The sequence below is a fragment of the Bos javanicus genome, chromosome 9 (genome assembly GCF_032452875.1).
Source record: "Bos javanicus breed banteng chromosome 9, ARS-OSU_banteng_1.0, whole genome shotgun sequence".
NCBI classification, from domain to species: Eukaryota; Metazoa; Chordata; class Mammalia; order Artiodactyla; family Bovidae; genus Bos; species Bos javanicus.
The window spans coordinates 93,945,522-93,966,662 of record NC_083876.1 but is presented as its reverse complement, the minus strand read 5'-3'; the positions used below and the strand labels follow the sequence as shown (position 1 = coordinate 93,966,662).

The 21,141-nt window shown below is 44.6% G+C and overlaps 2 protein-coding genes across 2 annotated transcripts in view; both read left to right on the top strand.

The window, feature by feature from the left end:
• TMEM242 (transmembrane protein 242) overlaps nt 1–19,929 on the top strand; it is a 40,517-nt gene extending 20,588 nt beyond the window's left edge. Inside the window, exon 4 of the mRNA XM_061428412.1 lies at nt 18,866–19,929. Coding sequence (XP_061284396.1) covers nt 18,866–18,964 — 99 coding nt within the window. The 3' untranslated portion in view covers nt 18,965–19,929. The remainder of the gene's footprint in view (nt 1–18,865) is intronic.
• On the top strand, nt 592–7,328 carry LDHAL6B (lactate dehydrogenase A like 6B). Its single transcript, XM_061428411.1, has one exon. It carries the CDS (start codon nt 5,714–5,716, stop codon nt 6,857–6,859), a length of 1,146 nt encoding a protein of 381 aa, XP_061284395.1. The 5' UTR covers nt 592–5,713; the 3' UTR covers nt 6,860–7,328.
• Nucleotides 19,930–21,141: the final 1,212 nt, after the last annotated feature.

Sequence of the window (21,141 nt, the reverse complement as noted above, 5' to 3'; positions counted from 1 at the left end):
CTTCCCTGGGTCTGCACGGCTGGTTCCACGTGGCCATCCAGGGTTTCAACCCAGATTTATTTCCCCTCCTCAGAGATGCTTCCCCAGACTATCTAATTAATTGTCCAAATGCAAGAGCCTCTTCACTCCCTCCACTCAGTTCCTCTCTGGTGTTGCCCGATTTTCTTTTCCTCATAATGCTTGTTGCAAAATGAAGTAACACTAACCACTTAAAAACTGTTTCTGTCTTTGCAAAAAAACCCCTAAATTCTAAGAGGGTGGCACCCTCATTTCCCTTGTTCCCTGCTGTGTCCTCGGCACCCACCAGAGCCTCTCGTGGAGGAGGTGCCCCGCGGGGGGTAATCTGACCACGCCGCCGTGTTGTTTCAGTGGCTCCCTCTTCCCTTGAGAGTACGTTCCAGGTTCCCTGATATGGTTTATGAGTCCCTCCCTGACCCGGCCCCAGCTTATGCTTTAACCCGTTGAGTCTCAGCTGGGGTGGGGGAGGTGTGGGTGGCAGTTTTGCTGGGTCCCACCCCCCAGCCATGAGAGAGAGCTGGCAGTGTCTGGAGGTCCTTTCGGCCATCATAACTGCAGGGGAGCATCTAATGGATGGAGGTCAGTGGTGGTTTAGTTGCAAGTCCTGTCCGACTCTTGGGACCCCATGGACTGTACCTGCCAGGCTCCTCTGTCCATGGGATTTCTCAGACAAGAATACCGGAGTGGGGTGCCATTTCCTCTTCCAGGGGATCTCCCCGACCCGGGGATCGAACCCCCATTTCCTGCGTTGCAGGCTGCTGCTAAACATCCCACAGTGCATAGGACAGGCCACAAAGAATAGTCTAGTCCGAAATGTCAGGAGTGCCACAGTTGAGAGTCTAGCTGTTCCTCTTATCCTTTGTCATGGTCAGAGGTCTACGCCTGCTGAAAGGTCATGTTCTTTCCTTGAGCCTTGTCCTTGCTAATTGCCCACCTGGAACACCCCTTCCCCTCTTTACTGTTCCCAGGTGCTTTTGACCCTGTTCATGGCCTTGATGGAGGCAAATTAAGCTTTAACCTTTACAACATGAAATTAAATTTGTTTTGGCAGTTTGGAGTTTTTTTATAAAGATAACTTAAGTTTCTACCTCAAATTGAAAGTAACTTCCATACACAAACATTCTTGTGTCTGTCTTTTTTTTTTTTTTGGATGGGTAAAGCTATTGTTACTGAGGACTACAGTATTATGTGTATTGTTAGTCCAATTGCAGAGAATAAATGAGCTGACTTAGTAAACAGCACCTATGCAGTTTAATTTTTTGACCATGGGCTCTTTCTCACTTTTTAGATATGATTTAGTGTGTTTAAACACACATTAATGAATTTTAGTTTCTTTGTGCCATGTTTTCATGTTGTCCTTTTTAATGATTAATACGAGCAGCTTGCCAGTTGATATTACGGTATTTGAATACCATAAGTAGGAAGTTGGTCCCTGGGTTTTTTTGAATTGACATTCTACCTTTGTTCTATTCATGGGACAGAGCTTTGTGGCCCTGCTTTTGTCCTTCCCCGAGCCGTCCCACTATTGCTGATGAAAGAAAACACTTTCAGGTTCTGTGGTTTGTAAAGACCCCCACATGAGGATTACAAAGTTATTTATGAGCAATAGAATCACAGCCCACTAATTTTTTAAAAACTACAATTTGCCTGTTAGGATTTTTAAATCACAAGATTTTAAAAAATAATTGTGTTTATATAACGCTCCGCTTGCATGCTGGTGAGTTTGTAGCTTGTAAAATTAACACAACCCTCGTTGCATCTTTTTTTTCTTTTTCAAATCCATTTGCACATGGATTATTTTTTTAAAACTTTCCACAGAACAGAATATTTTAAATAACTTCAAAGGATAAAAATATTCCTTCTGCCATTGCATATTTATTTTACTGTGTTTCTAGCACTGTAGACTCTTTTTTAATTTTATGTTCTAATTTGGTAAAGGTAGATACTAGTTTTGAAAGGGATTAAGAAATCTTTTAGTTTACTCATAGCTTTATCTGAAACTTATTGTATCAACCTTGCTAAAAAACCCCAAATAGGCACCATTTTCCTTACCCCTTTATTCAAAACTCCACACCAGGTGGATTCTCCAGCCCTGCCTTTCCATCTTATTCTCACCTGTTAGCCCCCAGAGCCTTACTTGCCTCAGTTCTGTAGTTATTTCCTCATTCTTTTCTACCATGAACAGTGACTGAATCCCTGTTCATGTACCAAGCTCTGTGCTAGAGGATAAAGATATGCTGTTAAATAAAAGGTGTTCCCTTTGACGAGTGACAATTTCATAAGTAATTACGTTTGTGTGTGATAAATCCTGTAATGGAGAGAGGTACACAGTGGTGGCAGATTTTTAAAAAGTTACTTCCTGGGAGACTGTAAAAGACTTAGGAGAGGGTAGAATATTTGAACTGGATTCCTAGAGAGAAAAAGGGCATCGAGAGCTAGGGATGAAAGTCCAGGTGACTTAGTTTACAACCATTCTTGGTTCAGCTGCTCGCTGGTCATCTTTATTTCCTGCTTCCTCCCTCCTAAGTGCTGTAACCAATAGTATTATGGCATAATCCTGCCATCAGCTGTAATATTAAAGTGAATTTGGAATAGATAATTTGAGTTAGATTTTCCATTCAAAAGGAATAATGAGCCACCTAAGATAGAAGGTCATTAGGGAGCTGGTTAACTGTAGCTGACTTTCTCCATTTTTGGGGAGTCCGTCCCTTGGACTGCAAGGAGATCCAGCCAGTCCATTCTAAAGGAAATCAGTCCTGGGTGTTCATTGGAAGGACTGATGCTAAAGCTGAAACTCCAATACTTCGGCCACCTCATGCTAAGAGTTGACTCATTGGAAAAGACTCTGATGCTGGGAGGGATTGGGGGCCGGAGGAGAAGGGGACGACAGAGGATGAGATGGCTGGATGGCATCACCAACTTGATGGACATGAGTTTGAGTGAACTCCGGGAGTTGGTGGTGGACAGGGAGGCCTGGCATGCTGCAATTCATGGGGTTGCAAAGAGTCGGACACGACTGAGTGACTGAACTGAAGTCATCTCATCTTTTTTAGTTCTTTCCTTCTTATCTCAAGACTTATTATAAATGGCTGCATTTGAGATACTTTTATAGAGTGTTATTTTTTTTCAAAATTGATTTAGTTGTGGCTAAGGGGAAAAACTGAAGAGGCAGCTGTCATAGTGATTGTATTTCTACACAGGTTCAAATTCTAGGAAGAAAATTAATATAGAAGAAGCCATCTAACTAAGTCTTTATGTCCTTGAATTTCATCCTCAAGAACACTTATAAGGAAAATGACTGGTGAAAGGAGTCATTGTAGGGAGAAGGTGGGAGCAGGCATCAGATTAAAACATTTTAAGCTATGACTCAGATAAAAGAAACAGTAGGTATCAGAAGTTGGTGTTTTAAGAGGATTCCTTTAAGATGTCAGCCACCGTTAAATGAAGATCATTTAAAGGATTCCGCTTTTTAATTTGACAAATGGTTACCATATATCTGACCACCAGGGTGAAGAGAATTCATATATGTGGTGCTGTTACCATTTTGTGTATCATGAAGCTTATGCTGTACTGTCTAAACAGGGTGCCAGCAAGTCATCCTGAAATATGATGCAGGAGCTCTGCTAATTACCACACTTTTCTCACCCCTCACCAACTCCCAGGGCCGGGGGAGCCTGGTGGGCTGCCGTCTGTGGGGTCGCGCAGAGTCGGACGTGACTGAAGCGACTTAGCAGCAGCAGCAGCAACTCCTTTGCTTGTTGTTCCTCTCTTCCTGGACTGCAGCTCAGTGGCAGGAAGAGTGAGAATAGGTTTTCAAGTCTGAATATAAAATACTCATTTTTTCAAGATTTAGTATTCTAAAATGGAATGTATGTATGTATCAGTTTAGTTCAGTTGTTCAGTCGTGTCCGACTCTTTGCAACCCCATGAATCGCAGCACGCCAGGCCTCCCTGTCCATCACCAACTCCCGGAGTTCACTCAAACTCATGTCCATCGAGTCGGTGATGCCATCGAGCCATGTCATCAAACACGGTATTTTTCTGTACATATACACAGGTGGTTTTTCTCCCCTGTGAGGAGCCTGCATATCCAAGAGCTCCATTTGTCGTTGCTCTTTAGTTGCTCCATGTGTCCAACTCTTCTGTGACCCCGTGGACAGCAACCCGCCAGGCTCCTCTGTCCATGGGATTTCCCAGGCAAAGAATACTTGAGGGGGTTGCCATTTCCTCGAGAGAGAGTCTTCCCGACCTAGGGACTGAACCCACATCTCCTGCTTGGCAGGTGGATTCTTTACCACTGAGCTACCAGGGAAGCCCAAGAGCTCCATTAGGGGAGAGCATACCACTTTCTTATATGACAGGAAAGCTTTGAGAAATCATTACATGGTCAGACTTTTGTTTATATAAGTGAGGAGAAAGTACCATTATTTTTGTTTGGATTTACATAGTTTATTGGGCTTAAGGGTGTGTGTGTGTGTATATGTATACAAATATATGTACACTGTTTCATCAAATGTAAATTTTTTATTTTGTTAGAAATTTGAAAGGAAGTTCATAAGACTGACCAGAGATATGCAGAGGAATGTAAGATATACTGATGCCATGTTGCACTAACTACTTTAATCCACAATTTGATTTGTGCCTGGGTCAAAATTTGCCATTTTAAAGACATTTAAGATATATTATCATCATCTTTGGCACCCCACTCCAGTACTCTTGCCTGGAAAATCCCATGGGTGGAGGAGCCTGGTAGGCTGCAGTCCATGGGGTCGCTAAGAGTCTGACACGACTGGGCGACTTCACTTTCACTTTTCACTTTCATGCATTGGAGAAGGAAATGGCAACCCACTCCAGTGTTCTTGCCTGGAGAAGCCCAGGGACAGGGGAGCCTGGTGGGCTGCCATCTATGGGGTCACACAGAGTCAGACATGACTGAAGCGACTTAGCAGCTGCAGCATCATCTTTTTACTTGAGAAGTCATTTGTCATCAGGACTCTTGACCAGGAGCTTTCCTTTTCATGAGAGATAAGTAACCCTCCGAGTTCTTACTGTTTGGCTCACAGTGGGCTCCTTCCCTCTGTCGTCAGGATCTTGTGACTCCCCCACAGTTATGGTCCTAATAGGCATAAGGGCAGCGGAAGTCTTTCCAAGTAGAAGGTTCTTGAAATGGGTACAACGGGAAACAGAAGGCCTGCTTTTCCCGCAGATGCAGGAAAATGGTGCAGGAGGCCATTGGGAGACAAAGGATTCGCACCTGGTTGATCCTTGGCAGGAATATCGTTAAGAACATTTAACTGTATTTTCATGTGTATTTAATGGAAATATTTTTATTGGAATATGTCGTAAAAACAGAAAAGTAATCCCAAGGATCTGGGTTGGCTCATTACACATACTAAGTATGTGTAATTCTATCTCCAATGCATTAGAGAATTGATGGGTTTCTAAAACTTCTAACTCCAGAATTCATTTGCTAGAAGTAGCCTCCCCTCTTGATATTTTATAGAGGCCCTTTAGAGGCCACGCGCGCTGAGCCCGCCTTGCGCAGCCGCAGTAGCGAGCTGGAGGGGCTGTCGCGAGGCCTCGGCTTTGCGCAGCCGCATAGCGGGCTGAGAACTGGCCAACGGTCACAGCTCTCTCCTTTGGAGCTTCTAAGGGCGCCTGCTGCTTTCTGCCTTCACTTCTCAAGTGAATAGCCATGAGCTGGACTGTGGGAATCCTGCGGGCCAGCCAGAGAGCGGGCACTGTGAGGGCGAATTTCCTGTGCCTGGGAATGGCCCCAAGCCCCTGCCCGCCGGCAGCCACCCCCCTCGGGGGCGCCTGGGCCGTGGCCCCCGCGTCCAAGATGGCGACGGTCAAGTGTGAGCTGATGAAGAATTTCACCTCAGAGGAGCCTGTTCGCAACAGTAAGATCTCTATCGTAGGAACCGGATCGGTTGGCATGGCCTGTGCCATCAGCATCCTGTTAAAAGGCTTGAGCGATGAACTCGCCCTGGTGGATGTTGATGAAGGCCGACTGAAGGGTGAGACAATGGATCTTCAGCATGGCAGCCTTTTCGTGAAAATGCCAAACATTGTTTCCAGCAGAGATTACGTTGTCACTGCAAACTCCAACCTCGTGATTATCACGGCAGGTGCACGCCAGGAAAAAGGAGAAACACGCCTTAATTTAGTCCAGCGAAATGTGGCCATCTTTAAATTAATGATGTCCAGTATTGTTCAGTACAGTCCGCGCTGCAAACTGATTGTGGTTTCCAATCCGGTGGATATCTTGACGTACGTAGCCTGGAAGTTGAGTGCCTTTCCCCAAAACCGTGTTATTGGAAGTGGTTGTAATCTGGACACTGCCCGTTTCCGTTTCTTGATTGGGCAAAGGCTTAGTATCCATTCTGAAAGCTGTCATGGGTGGATCCTTGGAGAGCACGGAGACTCGAGTGTTCCTGTGTGGAGTGGAGTGAACATCGCAGGTGTCCCTCTGAAGGAACTGAACTTAGATATAGGAACTGATAAAGATCCGGAGCAGTGGAAAAATGTTCACAAAGATGTGGTTGCTAGTGCCTATGAGATTATTAAAATGAAAGGTTATACTTCTTGGGCCATTGGCCTGTCTGTAGCTGACCTAACAGAAAGTATTTTGAAGAATCTTAGGAGAGTGCATCCAGTTTCCACCAGAATTAAGGGTCTCTATGGAATAAATGAAGAAGTATTCCTCAGTGTTCCTTGTATCCTGGGGGAGAGTGGTATTACTGACCTTATAAAAGTAAAGTTGGCCCCTGAAGAAGAGGCTCGTCTGCAGAAGAGTGCAAAAACACTTTGGGATATTCAAAAGGAGCTTAAGTTTTAAAGTTGTTTAAAACTACCTACCATTCTGAAGTTACTGAAGAAAGATAGTGGTTATGGTCTTGTGTATTCTAGTTTTTGAATAAACTTGAATTCCTAAAATTTGGAAACGGGTAGAGTGACTCCCCTATTTAGCCTCCCCCCGCCCCCACTTTTATTTAGCATCCAGATGCTAGGTTATACTTAACAGTTCCTAAGTGACAGCATCAAATAAGGTGCCAATGATTGTACCAACTGTACCAGTCATTATACCAGTGATTTACCAGTCCTTGCTTTATGTGTGTGTGTGCATGTAGAGTTGCCAATTGTTAAAAAAAAAAAAAATGTGGGATGCAGGTGTTTGTTGTGTTACAGAAATTCTGATTCTTTTCATTAAGTACATGTTCATTCTTTTGTTCTGAGTGCCTTATACCTATGTTCACTTATAAGTAACTTCCTATGCAGTGTGAAAATAAACGTATACATGGAAGCTCTGTTATTGAGCCATCAGTATCTTCATTCCCCTGTGACAATCTATCACCCAGGCTTTAAAAAAAAGCATCATAAAGTGGGAGTGCAAGCAGGTCCTATGTGTTCTGTGTTTGTGCATGCTCATCTATGTGTGCCAGTGAAGCAGGATCATTAGGTAAAATGTGAAAATGATAGTGATTTGGTTGGTAACTATTATAAACTATTTCTTAATATATATATATATATAATTGAAGTATAGTTGACAGTGTTTCAGGTATACAGCAAGGTCATTCAGTTTTTTATATATATATATATATGTTATTTTTCAGATTTTCTGTTATAGGTTATTACAAGATACTATAGTTCCCTGTACTATACAATAAATCTTTGTTGCTTGCTGCATATCTTTTAAAATTAGAAATCTAGCATTCTAGTCATATGAAGTCAAACAAGTGGAGTCAAAATGTCATAATTTCTTTATTATTTAGTGCAGTAAAATATAAAGCTTTTAGGAAGAGGCCTGACAGTCAAAGGTGGTTCAGTTACTAAAAATAAAGCCTGATTGAAATAGTTTTAGAACTGCTGCTGAGAACCTGACCTGTTAGCACCTTAAATCAAGCATGTTATAAATTGTTCTTATTGGGCTGAGTCTTAGCTGCAGAGTATGCCCTGGCCCTAAGACACTCTAGGGTCATCCCTGTTGCTCAGTTTACTGCACATTAACAGAAAGCTTTTGCTTTTGAATTGTGCCCTGTTGTTAATCATTGTCATAATAATTGACCATTTTTTAATGAGTACTTCAGGGATTGTATTGCTCAGAAAGTTACATGTTCACTTTTTATTCCTAAATCAATTGACTTTACTACAAATTTTAGACTATATGGATGTGATACGGTGAAGGTTTAGGAGAAAGATGCTTGTCTGACCTTTACCTAAATAATGGGACTAATAACTTAGAAAACGAGAATCTTAGCCTTCCTAATGCAAATGAATATTGAATTCATTTTGAATATTGAACATACCATGTAATTTTACATGGTATGTTCAGACATTCTCAGATTTATATGGGTATCAACAGGCCTAATCAAAAATTGAAATATACCAGCAGCTACTCTCTAAATTAAGCCTAGTCCTGCTTAGTCCAGTTTTATTAAGTAGACATAGGACTATAATCCACCCCAAAAAAACTAACTCTTCACTTAACCAAGCTGATCAGAACTCCCACACTAGTTCATTGAAAATATCAAAATGTTCTGATTTCCTCAGAAGCTGTGTCATATAATGGGATTAACCAATGTGCTGAGCTCTCTGAAGGGAAGAGTGGTGGTTTGGTTTTTCCAGGTGATTGTAAAACCTATTTAAGCTTAATTAACACCAGGTTTCTCTTTCCCTTTGTCCAACCCTTAAGTTTTTATTCTCCCATGTTTAAGCCAAATTTAACATAATAGTGAAGGATATCAGAGCCTGCCTTAGGTCTGTTCTGTGATTTCTCTTCACCAGCTATGTCAGTCAGGATAGGCTGGGTTATACTACAGTAAAAGAATAATCCCCAACTGTGTGGCTTCAAGGTTTATTTCTTTCCTAAAATTCACTGGGTTTATGCAACTCTCTAGGGAACCTGTCCTCCACAGGATGGCTTCATACCTCAAGTTTCTTTCATCTTGAGGCACCACTGCAGCACACAGGTTCCCTGATTGCTATGGAAAAGGAAGAGAGGCCGGGAGGCTGGAACACTTGAAATAATATGCTTCACCTTGGAAGTGGCACAGATTTCTTTTACTCATATTTCATTAGCCAGAATGAGTCACATAGTTGCCTAACTTCAAGAGGGTAGAGAAGTATTATTCACTCACTCAGTCATGTCTGACTCTTTGAGACTGCAGAGACTGCAGCACGCCAGGCTTCCCTGTCCTTCACTATCTCCCAAAATTTGCTCAAACTTATGTCCATTGAGTTGGTGATGCCGTCTAGCCATTCTCATCCTCTGTTGACCTCTTTTCCTGCCCTCAACCTTTCCCAGCATCAGGGTCTTTTCCAGTGAGTTGGCTCTTCACATCAAGTGGTCACAGTATTGGAGCTTCAGCTTCAGTCCTTCCAATGAATATTCAGGATTGATTTCCTTTAGGATTGACTGGTTTGATCTCCTTGCTGTCCAAGGGACTCTCAAGAGTCTTCTGCAGCACCACAGTTCAAAAGCATCAATTCTTCAGTGCTCAGCTTTCTTTATGGCCCTACTCTCACATCCATACATGACTACTGGAAAAACCATAGCTTTGGCGACAGACCTTTGTCAGCAAAGTGATGTCTCTGCTTTTTAATATGGTGTCTAGGTTTATCATAGCCTTTTTTTCCAAGGAGCAAGCGTCTTTTAATTTCACGGCTGCAGTGACCACCTGCAGGGATGTTGGAGCCTCCCCCAAAAAAAGTCTGCCACCGTTTCCTCACCTATTTGCCATGAAGTGATGGGACCAGATGCCACGCATGATCTTAGTGTTTTGAATGTTGAGTTTTAAGCCAGCTTTTTCACTCTCCTCCTTCACTTCCATCATGAGGCTCTTTAGTTCCTCTTCATATTCTGTCATTAGGGTGATATCATCTGCATATCTGAGGTTACTAATATTTCTCCCAGCAATCTTGATTCCTTTCAGCTTGTGATTCATCCATCCCAGCATTTCGAATGATGTACTCTACGTGTAAGTTAAACAAGCAGGGTGACAATATACAGCCTTGATATACTCCTTTCCCAATTTTGAACCAGTCCATTGTTCATGTCTGGTTCTGACTGTTGGTTCTTGACCTGCATACAGGTTTTTCACGAGGTAGGTAAGGCGATCTGGTATTCCCATCTCTTTAAGAATTTTCCACAGTTTGTTGTGATCCAACAGAGTCAAAGGCTTTAGTGTAATCAATGAAGCAGAAGTAAATGTTTTTCTGGAATTCCTTTGTTTTTTCTATGATCCAGCGGATGTTGGCAATTTGATCTCTGGTTCCTCTGCTCTTTTTTTCTTTTTTGAAAAATGCCACGGGAATTTTTATTAACACCAAAAACATTATGTATTGGGGTATAGCCAATTAACAATGTTGTGATAATTTCAGGTGAACAGTGAAGGGACTTAGCCATACATACACATGTATCCAGTTTCCCCCATACTCCCCTCCCATCCAGTTCTCTGCACTTTTAAATCCAGCTTGTACATCTTGAAGTTCTTAGTCCATGTACTGCTGAAGCCTAGTTTGACGGATTTTGAGCATTACCTTGCTAGCATGTAAAATGAATGCAATTGTGTGGTAGTTTGAGCATTCTTTGGTATTGCCCTTCTTTGGGATTGGAATAAAAACTGACCTTTTCCAGTCCTGTGACCAGTGCTGAGTTTTCCCAATTTGCTGGCATATCGAGTGCAGCACTTTCACAGCATCATCTTAGCATTCTGTATAACATGGTCACCACTGCAAGAAGTACATATTTCAAGCTAAGTCATTTTTAGGGAAAGCGGGCACATGAGTAGAAGTTGTAGAGGTCTTTCCAGGTCGCAGAACTAGAGTGGTATGGGGAAAGAGCCTGGATGTCAGTGAGGCAGTTGTACTTACAAATCAGATCACCATGGGTGGGTTAACCTCTTTGACCTCTGGTTTCTCATATATAAAGTGGTGGTCTTCATTTCTGCCAGAATTGTGAAGGCTACATAAAAGCCTCCTGCTTGGTGAGTCTGGCACATAGGTGATCTTGAATGGCAGACATTATTGTTGTTCAGGCAACATTTATAGTCTTACTCGGTTTTATGAAGAAGCTGAATTTCCAGGTTCTTCAGAATTCCTGTTGGCACTGTAATTATTGATATATCCAAAGGCTTTCTCATCAGTTGGTCCTATAAAGCTTCATTATTCTAACCTTAGCACCGAGGCTGGCAGCCATCCTGTACCTGCAAGTGAGAAAATTGAAGCTAAATGAGCTATACAATGGCAAAGACATTTTAGAACTTGGAGCGCTTAATTCCACTAGCTGTCTATTTATTAGATGCTGTAAGGGTTTTCTCAGATTCATTAAATTGGGGACATAGCCTCAGCTTTTAAGTAATTTTTCAGCACACTATATGTAACACCAAAAGTTTTCATGTTGTTCTTTTCCTTGCCAAGACAGACACGGTGAATGTGTAGTAATATCCCATGGTTCACTCCTGGCATACTGGCTACATCGCCCTTCCAAAAAGCTGTTGCAGTGTGTGAGTGTGAGTAGTAACATTATTGGAGGCATAATCTTGAATCTATTCTAAACCTAGAATATCAATCAGAAAATCCATATTAGTGACAAATTCCTTGTAATCATTTTCCTATTGTCATAATACTCTGAGAACTGCTGCCTTAGAGACTACTCAGTTCAGTCGCTTAGTCATGTCCGAGTCTTTGCAACCCCATGGACTGCAGCACGCCAGGCCTCCCTGTCCATCACCAACTTCTGGAGTTTACTTAAACTCATGTCCATTGAGTCAGTGTTGGCAATTTGATCTCTGGTTCCTCTGCCTTTTCTAAATCTAGCTTGAACATCTAGAAGTTCACAGTTCACGTACTGTTGAAGAGATTGCTACTTTCTGATGATATTACAGCCTAGCACTGTTGGACACAAACACTGGGATTCAAGGATGAGGTTCTTGGAGGAGTGGGCTCACTGCCCAGCAGTGCCGTTCGTGTCCCAGTCTTTGAGGAGAGCATCCTGGAGTTGGGCAGTATGCAGTGTGGCCCTGTTTAGAAGGGTAGGCTTGTGGTCTGTAACCAGAGAGAAATTATTCTTGGTCAGAGAGGAAGAGGGATAAGGAGGACTGCAGGAAGAATCCGAGTCTAGAAAATGCTTCAGAGTGAGACTGAGTTGCTGGATGGACACGCAGGTCCCCAACATGCCCTGTCTTCGCCAGACTTCTCTGGTGTTAGGGTAGGAGATGGTTTTGTGGCAATAGCTGTAATTATTATCTTGGAACTCAGTATATTTACTTTATAATTTGCTTAAATGTACTCAGTCCCTAAGTCTTTTGTCAAGCACATTTTTAAGCAGAGGAATGTTCTGTTGACCTGTGATAGAGTATCACAGAGAGGACCGACACCTCTGATCTGCATATCAGAAATTGAAACAGGCGGAAAAAACTAAAGGTCTTCATTTAACTATCCATGTACTATGAATAGTACAAGCTTAGAAACTTTCTGTGAGCCTTTCAGCTGAAAGTGACTTGAGGCCCTGATTATAAGGAGATGCTGGGTTTCCATTTCCACAGCTGTTAAAATTTAAAAGGCTTTTTCAGTGAAGTGTAGGTGATACACCATATTATATAAGTAACAGGAATACAAAATAGTGGTTCATAATTTGAAAGGTTATACTCCATTTATAGTTATAAAATACTGACCAAATACTGTGTTGTACAGTATATCCTTGTAGCTTATTTTACACCAGTAGTTTGTATGTCTTAATCCCTTACCCTTATATTGCCCCTCCCCCTTATATTGCCCCTCCCCCTTCCCTTATCCCAGTGGTAACCGCTGGTTTGTTCTCTGTATCTTTGGGTCTGTTTTCTTTTGTTGTTGTTATATTCACTAGTCTGTTGTATATTTTTAGATTCCACATGTAAGTGAGATTGTACAGTATTTGTCTTTCCCCGTTGGATTTATTTCACTTAGCATAAGACCCCCCAAGTCCGTCCACGTTGTTGCAAGTGGCAAACTTTCATTCCTTTTTACGGCTGATCACAGTGTATACATACCACATTGTCTTCATCCGATCATCTGTTGATGGAGACTTAGGTTGCTTCCGTATCTTGGCAATCGTTAAATAATGCTGCTAAACGAGCACTGGGCTGTCTGTATGTTTGAATTAGTGCTTTTTGGATACATTCCCAGGAGTGGAGTTGCTGGGTCGACAGTAGTTCTGTTCTCAGTTTTCTGAGAAGCCTCCATACTGTGTCCCACAGTGCCTACCCCAGTGCCTACCCCAGTTTGCCGGATTACACCAGCAGTGTACAGCTGTTCCCTTTCCTCCACATTCTCGCCAACATTGGTTATGTCTGTTCTTTTTGAAGACAGCCATTCTGACAGGTCTGAGTTGTTACCTCAGTGTAGTTTTGATCTGCATTTCCCTGATGATCAGGGGTCTTGAGCGTCTTTTCATGAGCCTGTTGGCTATCTGCATGTCCTCTCTGAAAAAATGTCTATTCATGTCGTCTGCCCATGTTTAATTGGGTTGTTTGATTTTGTAAATTATGAGCTGTATGAGCTGTTTGTATTTGTTGGATATTAACCCTGCGTCAGTCATATCATTTCTCCCATTCAGTAGGTTGTCTTTTTATTTGTTGATTGTTTCCTTTGTTGTACAAAACCTTTTAAGTTTAATTAGGTCTCATTTATTTTTGCTTTCATTTCCTTTGCTTTAGGAGACAGGTTTAAAAATGTATTGCTGTGATTTATGTCAAAGAATGTTCTGCTTATGTTTTCCTCTAGGAGTTTTATAGTTTCCAATCTTACATTTAGGTCTTTAACCCATTTTTAAGTTTTTGTGTATGGTGTTAGAGAATGTTCTAATTTCATTCTTTCACTTGTCCGGTTTTTCCCAGCAGCACTTACTGAAGAGGCTGTCTTTTCTCCATTCTGTTTTCGCCTCCTGTGTTGCAGATTGAGTGACCGTTGCATGGGTGTCTCTCTAGGCTCTTCTGTCCCAGTATCTGCGTGTCTGTTTTTGTGTCAGTACTGTACTGTTTTGGTTGGCCTCCGGTCCAGTTGGTTGCCAGACCCTTGTGTGGAAGCTGCCAGCTGCTGGGCCGGGTCACGAGGCAGCTGACTGCAGAACCTCAGGGGGCCCTGGGGCTAGTACTGGCGTGTGGAGTCAGAGTCTAGAAGATTCTGGGGCTGCTGTCTGCCCATTGCAGGGTGAAACCAGGTCCTGGACTCAGTGCTTGCTCTGCCGGCAGGCGGGGGTCTCAGGGCTGCTGTCAGACCCCTGGTGGGGTTGGGGAGGCAGGGGAGACGGTTCCTGACTCAGTGCTCGCTCTGCTGGCAGGCGGAGCCGGCCCTGGAGTCTGGTTACAGGGCCGAGGGTCTCAGGGCTGCTGTCAGACCCCTGGTGGGGTGGGGGAGGCAGGGGAGACGGTTCCTGACTCAGTGCTTGCTCTGCTGGCAGGCAGAACTGGCCCCAGGTCTGATTATGCGTCTCAGGGCTGCTGTTGGGTCCCTGGGCGGGTTGGGGAGGCAGGGGAGACGGTTCCTGACTCAGTTGGGCTGGCCTAGTGCTGGGGAGACGGGCTCCACAGGCTGCGCGACTGTAGTGTTCCTGCATCTGGTGCCTGCCCCTGGTGGAGGCGGCTGGTCTGGAGGCGAGATCAGGCTTCCTGGACGGCAGGGCCGGGTCCAGGGGACTCAGGGGCCGGTGCCTGCCCACTGATGGGTGGAGCGGGGTCCTGGACCCTCTGGTGGACAGGGCTGTGTCTAAATGAGGCGACTGGGCTCCGGAGGTCTTAAGGCAGCCTGCCTGCCGGGGGTTGGGGCTCGCCTGGCCTGAGGTATCCCAGCAGTGGGTCAGGTCTTGGCGCTGAGGAGCTACAGGGAGGGTCCCACGCTGGCGCCACCAGCACCAGTGTCTAGTGGTAGAGGGAGCTCCCAAGAACGGCTGCCCCATGTCTGTGCCCCACTGTGAGCCGCAGTGGCCTCCTAGCTCTCCAGGGGATGCTCCAAGACCAGCAGCTAGGCTGACCAGGCTCCTGTCAAATGACTGCTTTTGTCCTGGATCCTGGAGTCTGTGAGATGCTGTGTACATCCTTTAGGAATGAAGTCTCTATTTCCCCAGTCCTCTGGGATGCCTGAAATGAAGCCCCACTGGCCTTCAAAGCCAGATTCCCTGGGGACTTGCCTTCTGGTGAAGGACCCCCAGGCTACAGAACCTGGCATGGGGCCAGAACTCCCGCTTCTCTGGGAGAGCCTGTGCAGAGTATTGGTTCTGTGGGTCACCCACCTGGGGATGTGAGGCTTAACCGTATTACCGGTCCACCATTGCCCCGCGTCCTGTTGTGGGCCCTTCTTCACGTCGTTTGTGGTAACAGGTCTTCTCTGGCAGTTCTAGTCTTTTCATCGGTGGTGGTTCTGCAGGTAGTTGTGACGCTGGTGTGCTCCTGGGAGGTGTGCTCAGGTCTTTCTGCTCCGCTGTGTTGGCTGGACTCCTCCACGGCTGTAAATACAGGGCCACATGGTGCTCTGTATCCCACTTGTCTCCCTCCCTTCACTGGGCTCAGAAGCCTGTCTGTTCCTAGTTGGCTGTTTTTCAGATATGATTCCTTCTAATGGTTCAGTTACTCACTCACGATCCTGGGAACAAGTAAATCATCCTTGGGAAATCAGATCAAAGAAAAAAGAATGGGCCAAGAAGAGGAAATGGGAGCACAACCTAACCCTAACCACATTCCTGCCTCCGCCTTCGCAGCGACTGACCTCCTTCCATCTCCCCGAGAAGGCGGGACGGTAGATGATTCTGTTCATGTCTTGGTGGCTGATACCCCACCAGAAAACCCTGTCATTAGGCTTGGCTGTAACAGATGTTCCACGAGAGAGGCGACAGGAAAGAACCAAGCAGCACATTGCAAACCCTGGCCAGAGGCGCCTTTCCACCGAGAAAGTCTGCAAGGCCCTTCAAGGGGGCACTCTTGGGCATTTTGGACAAAGCAGCTCTTTTTGTGGGCCACCCTAGACATTTAGCATCCCTGCCCCCAGCCCAACGGTGATCCCCTGTGACTCTGACGGCCCGACTGTCAGGACTGTCTATTTAGAGAACTTCTTCCAGTCGTCCCCCCGACGCCCAGGGACAGAGTACTGCCTTTAGCTGGAAACCTTTCATGCAGGGTTCATCACAGTACAAACTAGAGAGCTGCATGGAAGAGGGGGTTGGGGGGAGACATAAATACCATGGGGTGTGTGTGTCAAGACTGGTGTCTGGGACCCAGACGTGGAGAGGGCGGTCCTGGACCTACAGACCTCTTATGATAGATAACCTTATGTGTCTTCAGGTATCAGAATACTTAAACCAAAATGATGTGACTGTAAATTAATGCTTTTGACAAACATACCATAATACTTACATCCACATGAGCTCTGTTCCTGGAACACCGTATTTTGAAGCTGCTGCAGTGACAACAGCTAAGGTACACTGAGCACCACCAGCTGTGCCTTTCTGTGCGTTACCTCAGTCCTCTCAACTCTGTAAGCCGGCGAGTATCTCCATCCTGCACACATGAAATCTGCCCCTTAGCAAGAGTAAGCAGGCTCCCCAAGCAGGTGAGTTGGGCTTTGAACAGAGAGGTCTACTTGATACCAGGGTCTGTGCTAATGGCGGTGCTACCATGACTGGAGTAAATGCCTTGGAATTGACAAGTCCCGAAGGGGATGCACCTCCTGAATTGGGAAACAGCACAAGGGTTCAGCTTCTGATTGAAATTAAGTAAGCATCAACATTAACGGAAAAAAATACTAGCTGACTCTCAAACAGTCACTCCAAGAAATGACTCACATGTTGCTGTGAATCCAGGCTGCTTCAGTTTGAGGAGATCTGTATCCTCGAGAAATAATGGTTGAGTTGTTGTTCAGTTGCTCAGCCGTGTCTGACTCTTTGTGACCCCATGGACTGTAGCACGCCAGGCTCCTCTGTCCATGGGGTCCTCCAGGCAAGAATACTGGAGTGGATAGCCGTTTTCTTCTCCAGGGGATCTTCCTGACCCAGGGATCGAACTAGAGTCTCTTGCATTGCAAACAGGATCTTTGCCGCCTAGCCACTGGGGAAGCCCAGTTGGGGTGTGGCTGACAGGAAGACTGCAGCTCTGTGCTCCCGTGCTTCTGGAGTAGTGTCTTCAGAACAGAACCAGCTAGGTGTGAAGAATGAATAGGTGTGGAGCTAGCGTCACCTATGGTAAAGACTACCCACCTCCTGTAAATTAGTGTCCCTGCCCTCGGGCTGTGTGCAGAGGTGGACTTGACCCTGCATGTCAGGATCCCCCAAACTCCTGCTCCAGGTGCGCGATTCCAGGTTACTGTCTGCCGGGAACACCTTTACGTAGATTCCTCAACACTGTCGGTGCATAAGAACATTCTACTGTATCTGCCATTCATTGATTCCTCCTTAACCCTTATGGCAGAAAATGAAGAGGAACTAAGGAGCCTCTTGAAGAAAGAGTGAAAAAGGCTTAAAGCTCAACATTCAGAAAACTAAGATCATGGCATCTGGTCCCACCACTTCATGGGAAATAGATGGGGAAACAGTGGAAACAGTGTCAGACTTTATTTTGGGGGGCTCCAAAATCACTGCAAATGGTGACTGCAGCCATGAAATTAAAAGACGCTTACTCCTTGGAAGGAAAGTTATGACCAACCTAGATAGCATATTCAAAAGCAGAGACGTTACTTTGCCAACAAAGGTCCATCTAGTCAAGTCTAGTCAAGGCTATGCTTTTTCCAGTGGTCATGTATGGATGTGAGAGTTCGACTGTGAAGAAAGCTGAGCACCGAAGAATTGATGCTTTTGAACTGTGGTATTGGAGAAGACTCTTGAGAGTCCCTTGGACTGCAAGGAGATCCAACCAGTCCATCCTAAAGGAGATCAGTCCTGGGTGTTCACTGGAAGGACTGATGCTAAAGCTGAAACTCCTATACTTTGGCCACCTCATGCGAAGCGTTGATTCATTGGAAAAGACCCTGATGCTGGGAGGGATTGGGGGCAGGAGGAGAAGGAGACGACAGAGGATGAGATGGCTGGATGGCATCACTGACTCGACAGACGTGAGTTTGGGTGAACTCCGGGAGTTGGTGATGGACAGGGAGGCCTGGCATGCTGCGATTCATGGGGTTGCAAAGTCAGAAATGACTGAGCGACTGAAGTTTCTTCTCCCCACTCCTTCCTTCTGACCCCCAAATTCTTCTAGGTTTGCATAGCCTCAGTAGATTCATGTATTTAGATGGACATCCCATTCTCAAGTGCATCTTTACATATGAAGGTCAACAACATAGGCTGTCTTCTGGTAGGAAGTAAATGTCATTGAGGGTTGATGATAGAGAGCATGTTACCTTTCAGACTTAGAGTTTTGTTATTTAAGTCCCAGTAGACTTGGCACCCCACTCCAGTACTCTCACCTGGAAAATCCCGTGGATGGAGGAGCCTGGTAGGCTGCAGTCCATGGGGTCGCTAAGAGTCCGACACGACTGAGTGCCTTCACTTTGAGTTTTCACTTTCATGCACTGGAGGAGGAAATGGCAACCCGCTCCAGTGTTCTTGCCTGGAGAATCCCAGGGACGGGGGAGCCTGGATGGGGTCACACAGAGTCAGACACGACTGAAGTGACTTAGCAGCAGCAGCAGACTTATACTAGGAAGAAATGAGGTCTGTCTCGCTGTCTTCCAAGGTAGCAAGGACAGTCTTTCCTTTTGTTGGTCTTCTTTTGCTTGGTACCCACAGCAACGGCGTATCAGTCAGTCAGCAACGGGGTCCATCTCTAATTTTTGCTCTTTTCCCCATCTTTTAACATTTGATGACTGATTTTTTTTCATCTTTCAGATGAAAGACTTTCGAAATAAAATGCAGTCGATATTTCCAGCAATTCCCAAGAACTCTGAGTCGGCCGTTGAGTGGGAGGAAGCACTGAGATCCAAATGAGAGGAGCATGGTGGATGAAGTCTGGACGAGTGCTGCGGGGAAGGCTGGCTTTGGAGCTGCCGCAGCCCCGAAGGGACTCGAGTCAGCTCTCCTCAGGAACACGCAGTTGCTGACTGAGCCTCTGGGATGGACGGCGTTCAGCATCCTCACAGAAGCCTGCCGTCATGACTGGGTGCTGCTTCTTTACAGCTGATCTGGTTATGTTCACAGGAGGGGGAGGGGGTTAGGGTTAGCAAAGTTTGAAAAGTTAGGAAGACTCTTTAAAAATAAACACATGGGTACCTTCTCTAGGTGAAGGAAATCCCAGGGGAAATACTTCCATGCCTGTAAAAGTTGAAAGCCACGTTTTCTACCTGAAGAAAATAATTATGTATGATGGAAAATCTTTATAAACAGAAAGTGGTACCTCAGTGTGTCTAGTTAAATAAGTTTTAGCAGCCTTGCTTGTCAGCATGTGGCTGTCAGAGCGCGGAGGACTCGCTCCTGGAAGAGTCCCGCCCTTCAGGCAGTGGCGTGGCGCTGCTGCCCTGAACGCGCGCTGTGGTGTGTGCGCTAGGTATCACTTTAAGGCCCTGTAAACCTGTACCTTCTTAGATAAGCTGCCAGTAACAGATTGTGATAACCTGAAAGGATAATCATGCAAAAACAATGATACTCTGCGTATAAAATGTCCTTTTTTGACAAGTTGATTCTGGGCCCCTAAACACTGCCTGGCAGTTTGTAGTTTTATCTCAGTTGTCAATATTAAAATAGACCAATTATCACCTATCTTAACAACTATTTTTAACCAGAAATGTACCTGCCTGAGTATTGAGTCTCCAGGTGAATTAAAATTTTTTAAAGAAACGTTTACTATGTCAGTATGTCCAGAAAAATAACCTCTGGTTGAATATCATTGTGTATTTTCTTTATAATTGCTTAGGCTCTAATTAGCAATCAGTTTAATAAAGTACATTTGAAATTTATCTCTTATAATGAAACCTTTAGTTTTAAGAAAAAGTTTAAATGAAATGTCAAGTACATAATTAACATTTTTCTCTGGACTATCTTACCCTGTTAAAATTGCGGTATTGTTAATTAAACAGGTGTAATCAGCGTCTGGGATTCATATGTAACCTGTTTAAAATCCAAGACTTTTTTAAAAAGGATTGTGAAATTTATCAGGGTATGTAAAGTAGCAAAAACTCTTCACCCACCTTCCATTTTTAACTAAATCTCTGCAACAAAATACCTCTAGTCTTTGAATGAAATGAAGGAAGCAAAGACGGGAGGAAAACTGAGCAGGTTTTGTCCCTTTTGAGAGTCTCAGCCTGGGTGGCTGGTGGGCGCGCGCGGAGGCCTAAAAGAACCAACATTTACATGCCTGCGTTTACAAAGCCCTTCCCATACGCGTCTCTTGTCCTTGAGGGGTATCGGGGGACTCGCATAGGTGATGGTGAATCACCTGCTGCAGAGAGGCTGATGGGGACAGGCACCAAGAGGCTCCAGCTGCATCTTCAAAGCAAAAATAAAGTAACAGAGACGAAAGTTAAAAGGAAGCAGTATGAGTAAAGTGGTTTTCTCCTGCAGTCAGAACTCAGATATCAGAAGATGTAGTCATTTGTCTATTCCATTTATACCAGAGGCATATTGTTAAATTGGTTAATGGAAAGGAAAAATGTTTAACAGATAATGTTATTCTTTATGTGAAGTACCATCTGTGTACTGAGTTCTGAATGTTCCTGGATATGGAAGAGAGGAAATGTTATGGAATTTCAAGTGTGCCTCCTCTGCTGTCTGTGTCTCGGGTAGAGTATGACAAACATAATCACATTTATCTCCCAGAGCATAAAGAGTTTTAATCACCCTATTAACCAGGATGACATTTTTCACAGACTTAAAAAGGAATAGAACAGACATTATCTCCCCATAAGCAATCCATTTCATGGAGGCTGAGCACTAGAAACTCTGTAAAGGGTGGGTAACACCAGCCATTTCCATTTCACGTGCAAGCCAGCGTTAAGGCGGCTCCCGTTAAGAGTGCTGCGCACCCTGCTTGAGCGTTAAGCTTTACATTTAGACCCTGCGCGCCAAAAGAGCTATTAGAGAAAGCAGTGCAGAACATACAGAGGAAAACGCGACGGGCAGGGAGGGGCGGCTTCCAAGACCTCGGGATTCGTGCCAGGATAAAAAAAACA

Bases quoted from the DNA above. Each gene is read 5' to 3' on its own strand.
- LDHAL6B (XM_061428411.1), top strand. From the start codon at position 5,714: ATGAGCTGGACTGTGGGAATCCTGCGGGCCAGCCAGAGAGCGGGCACT.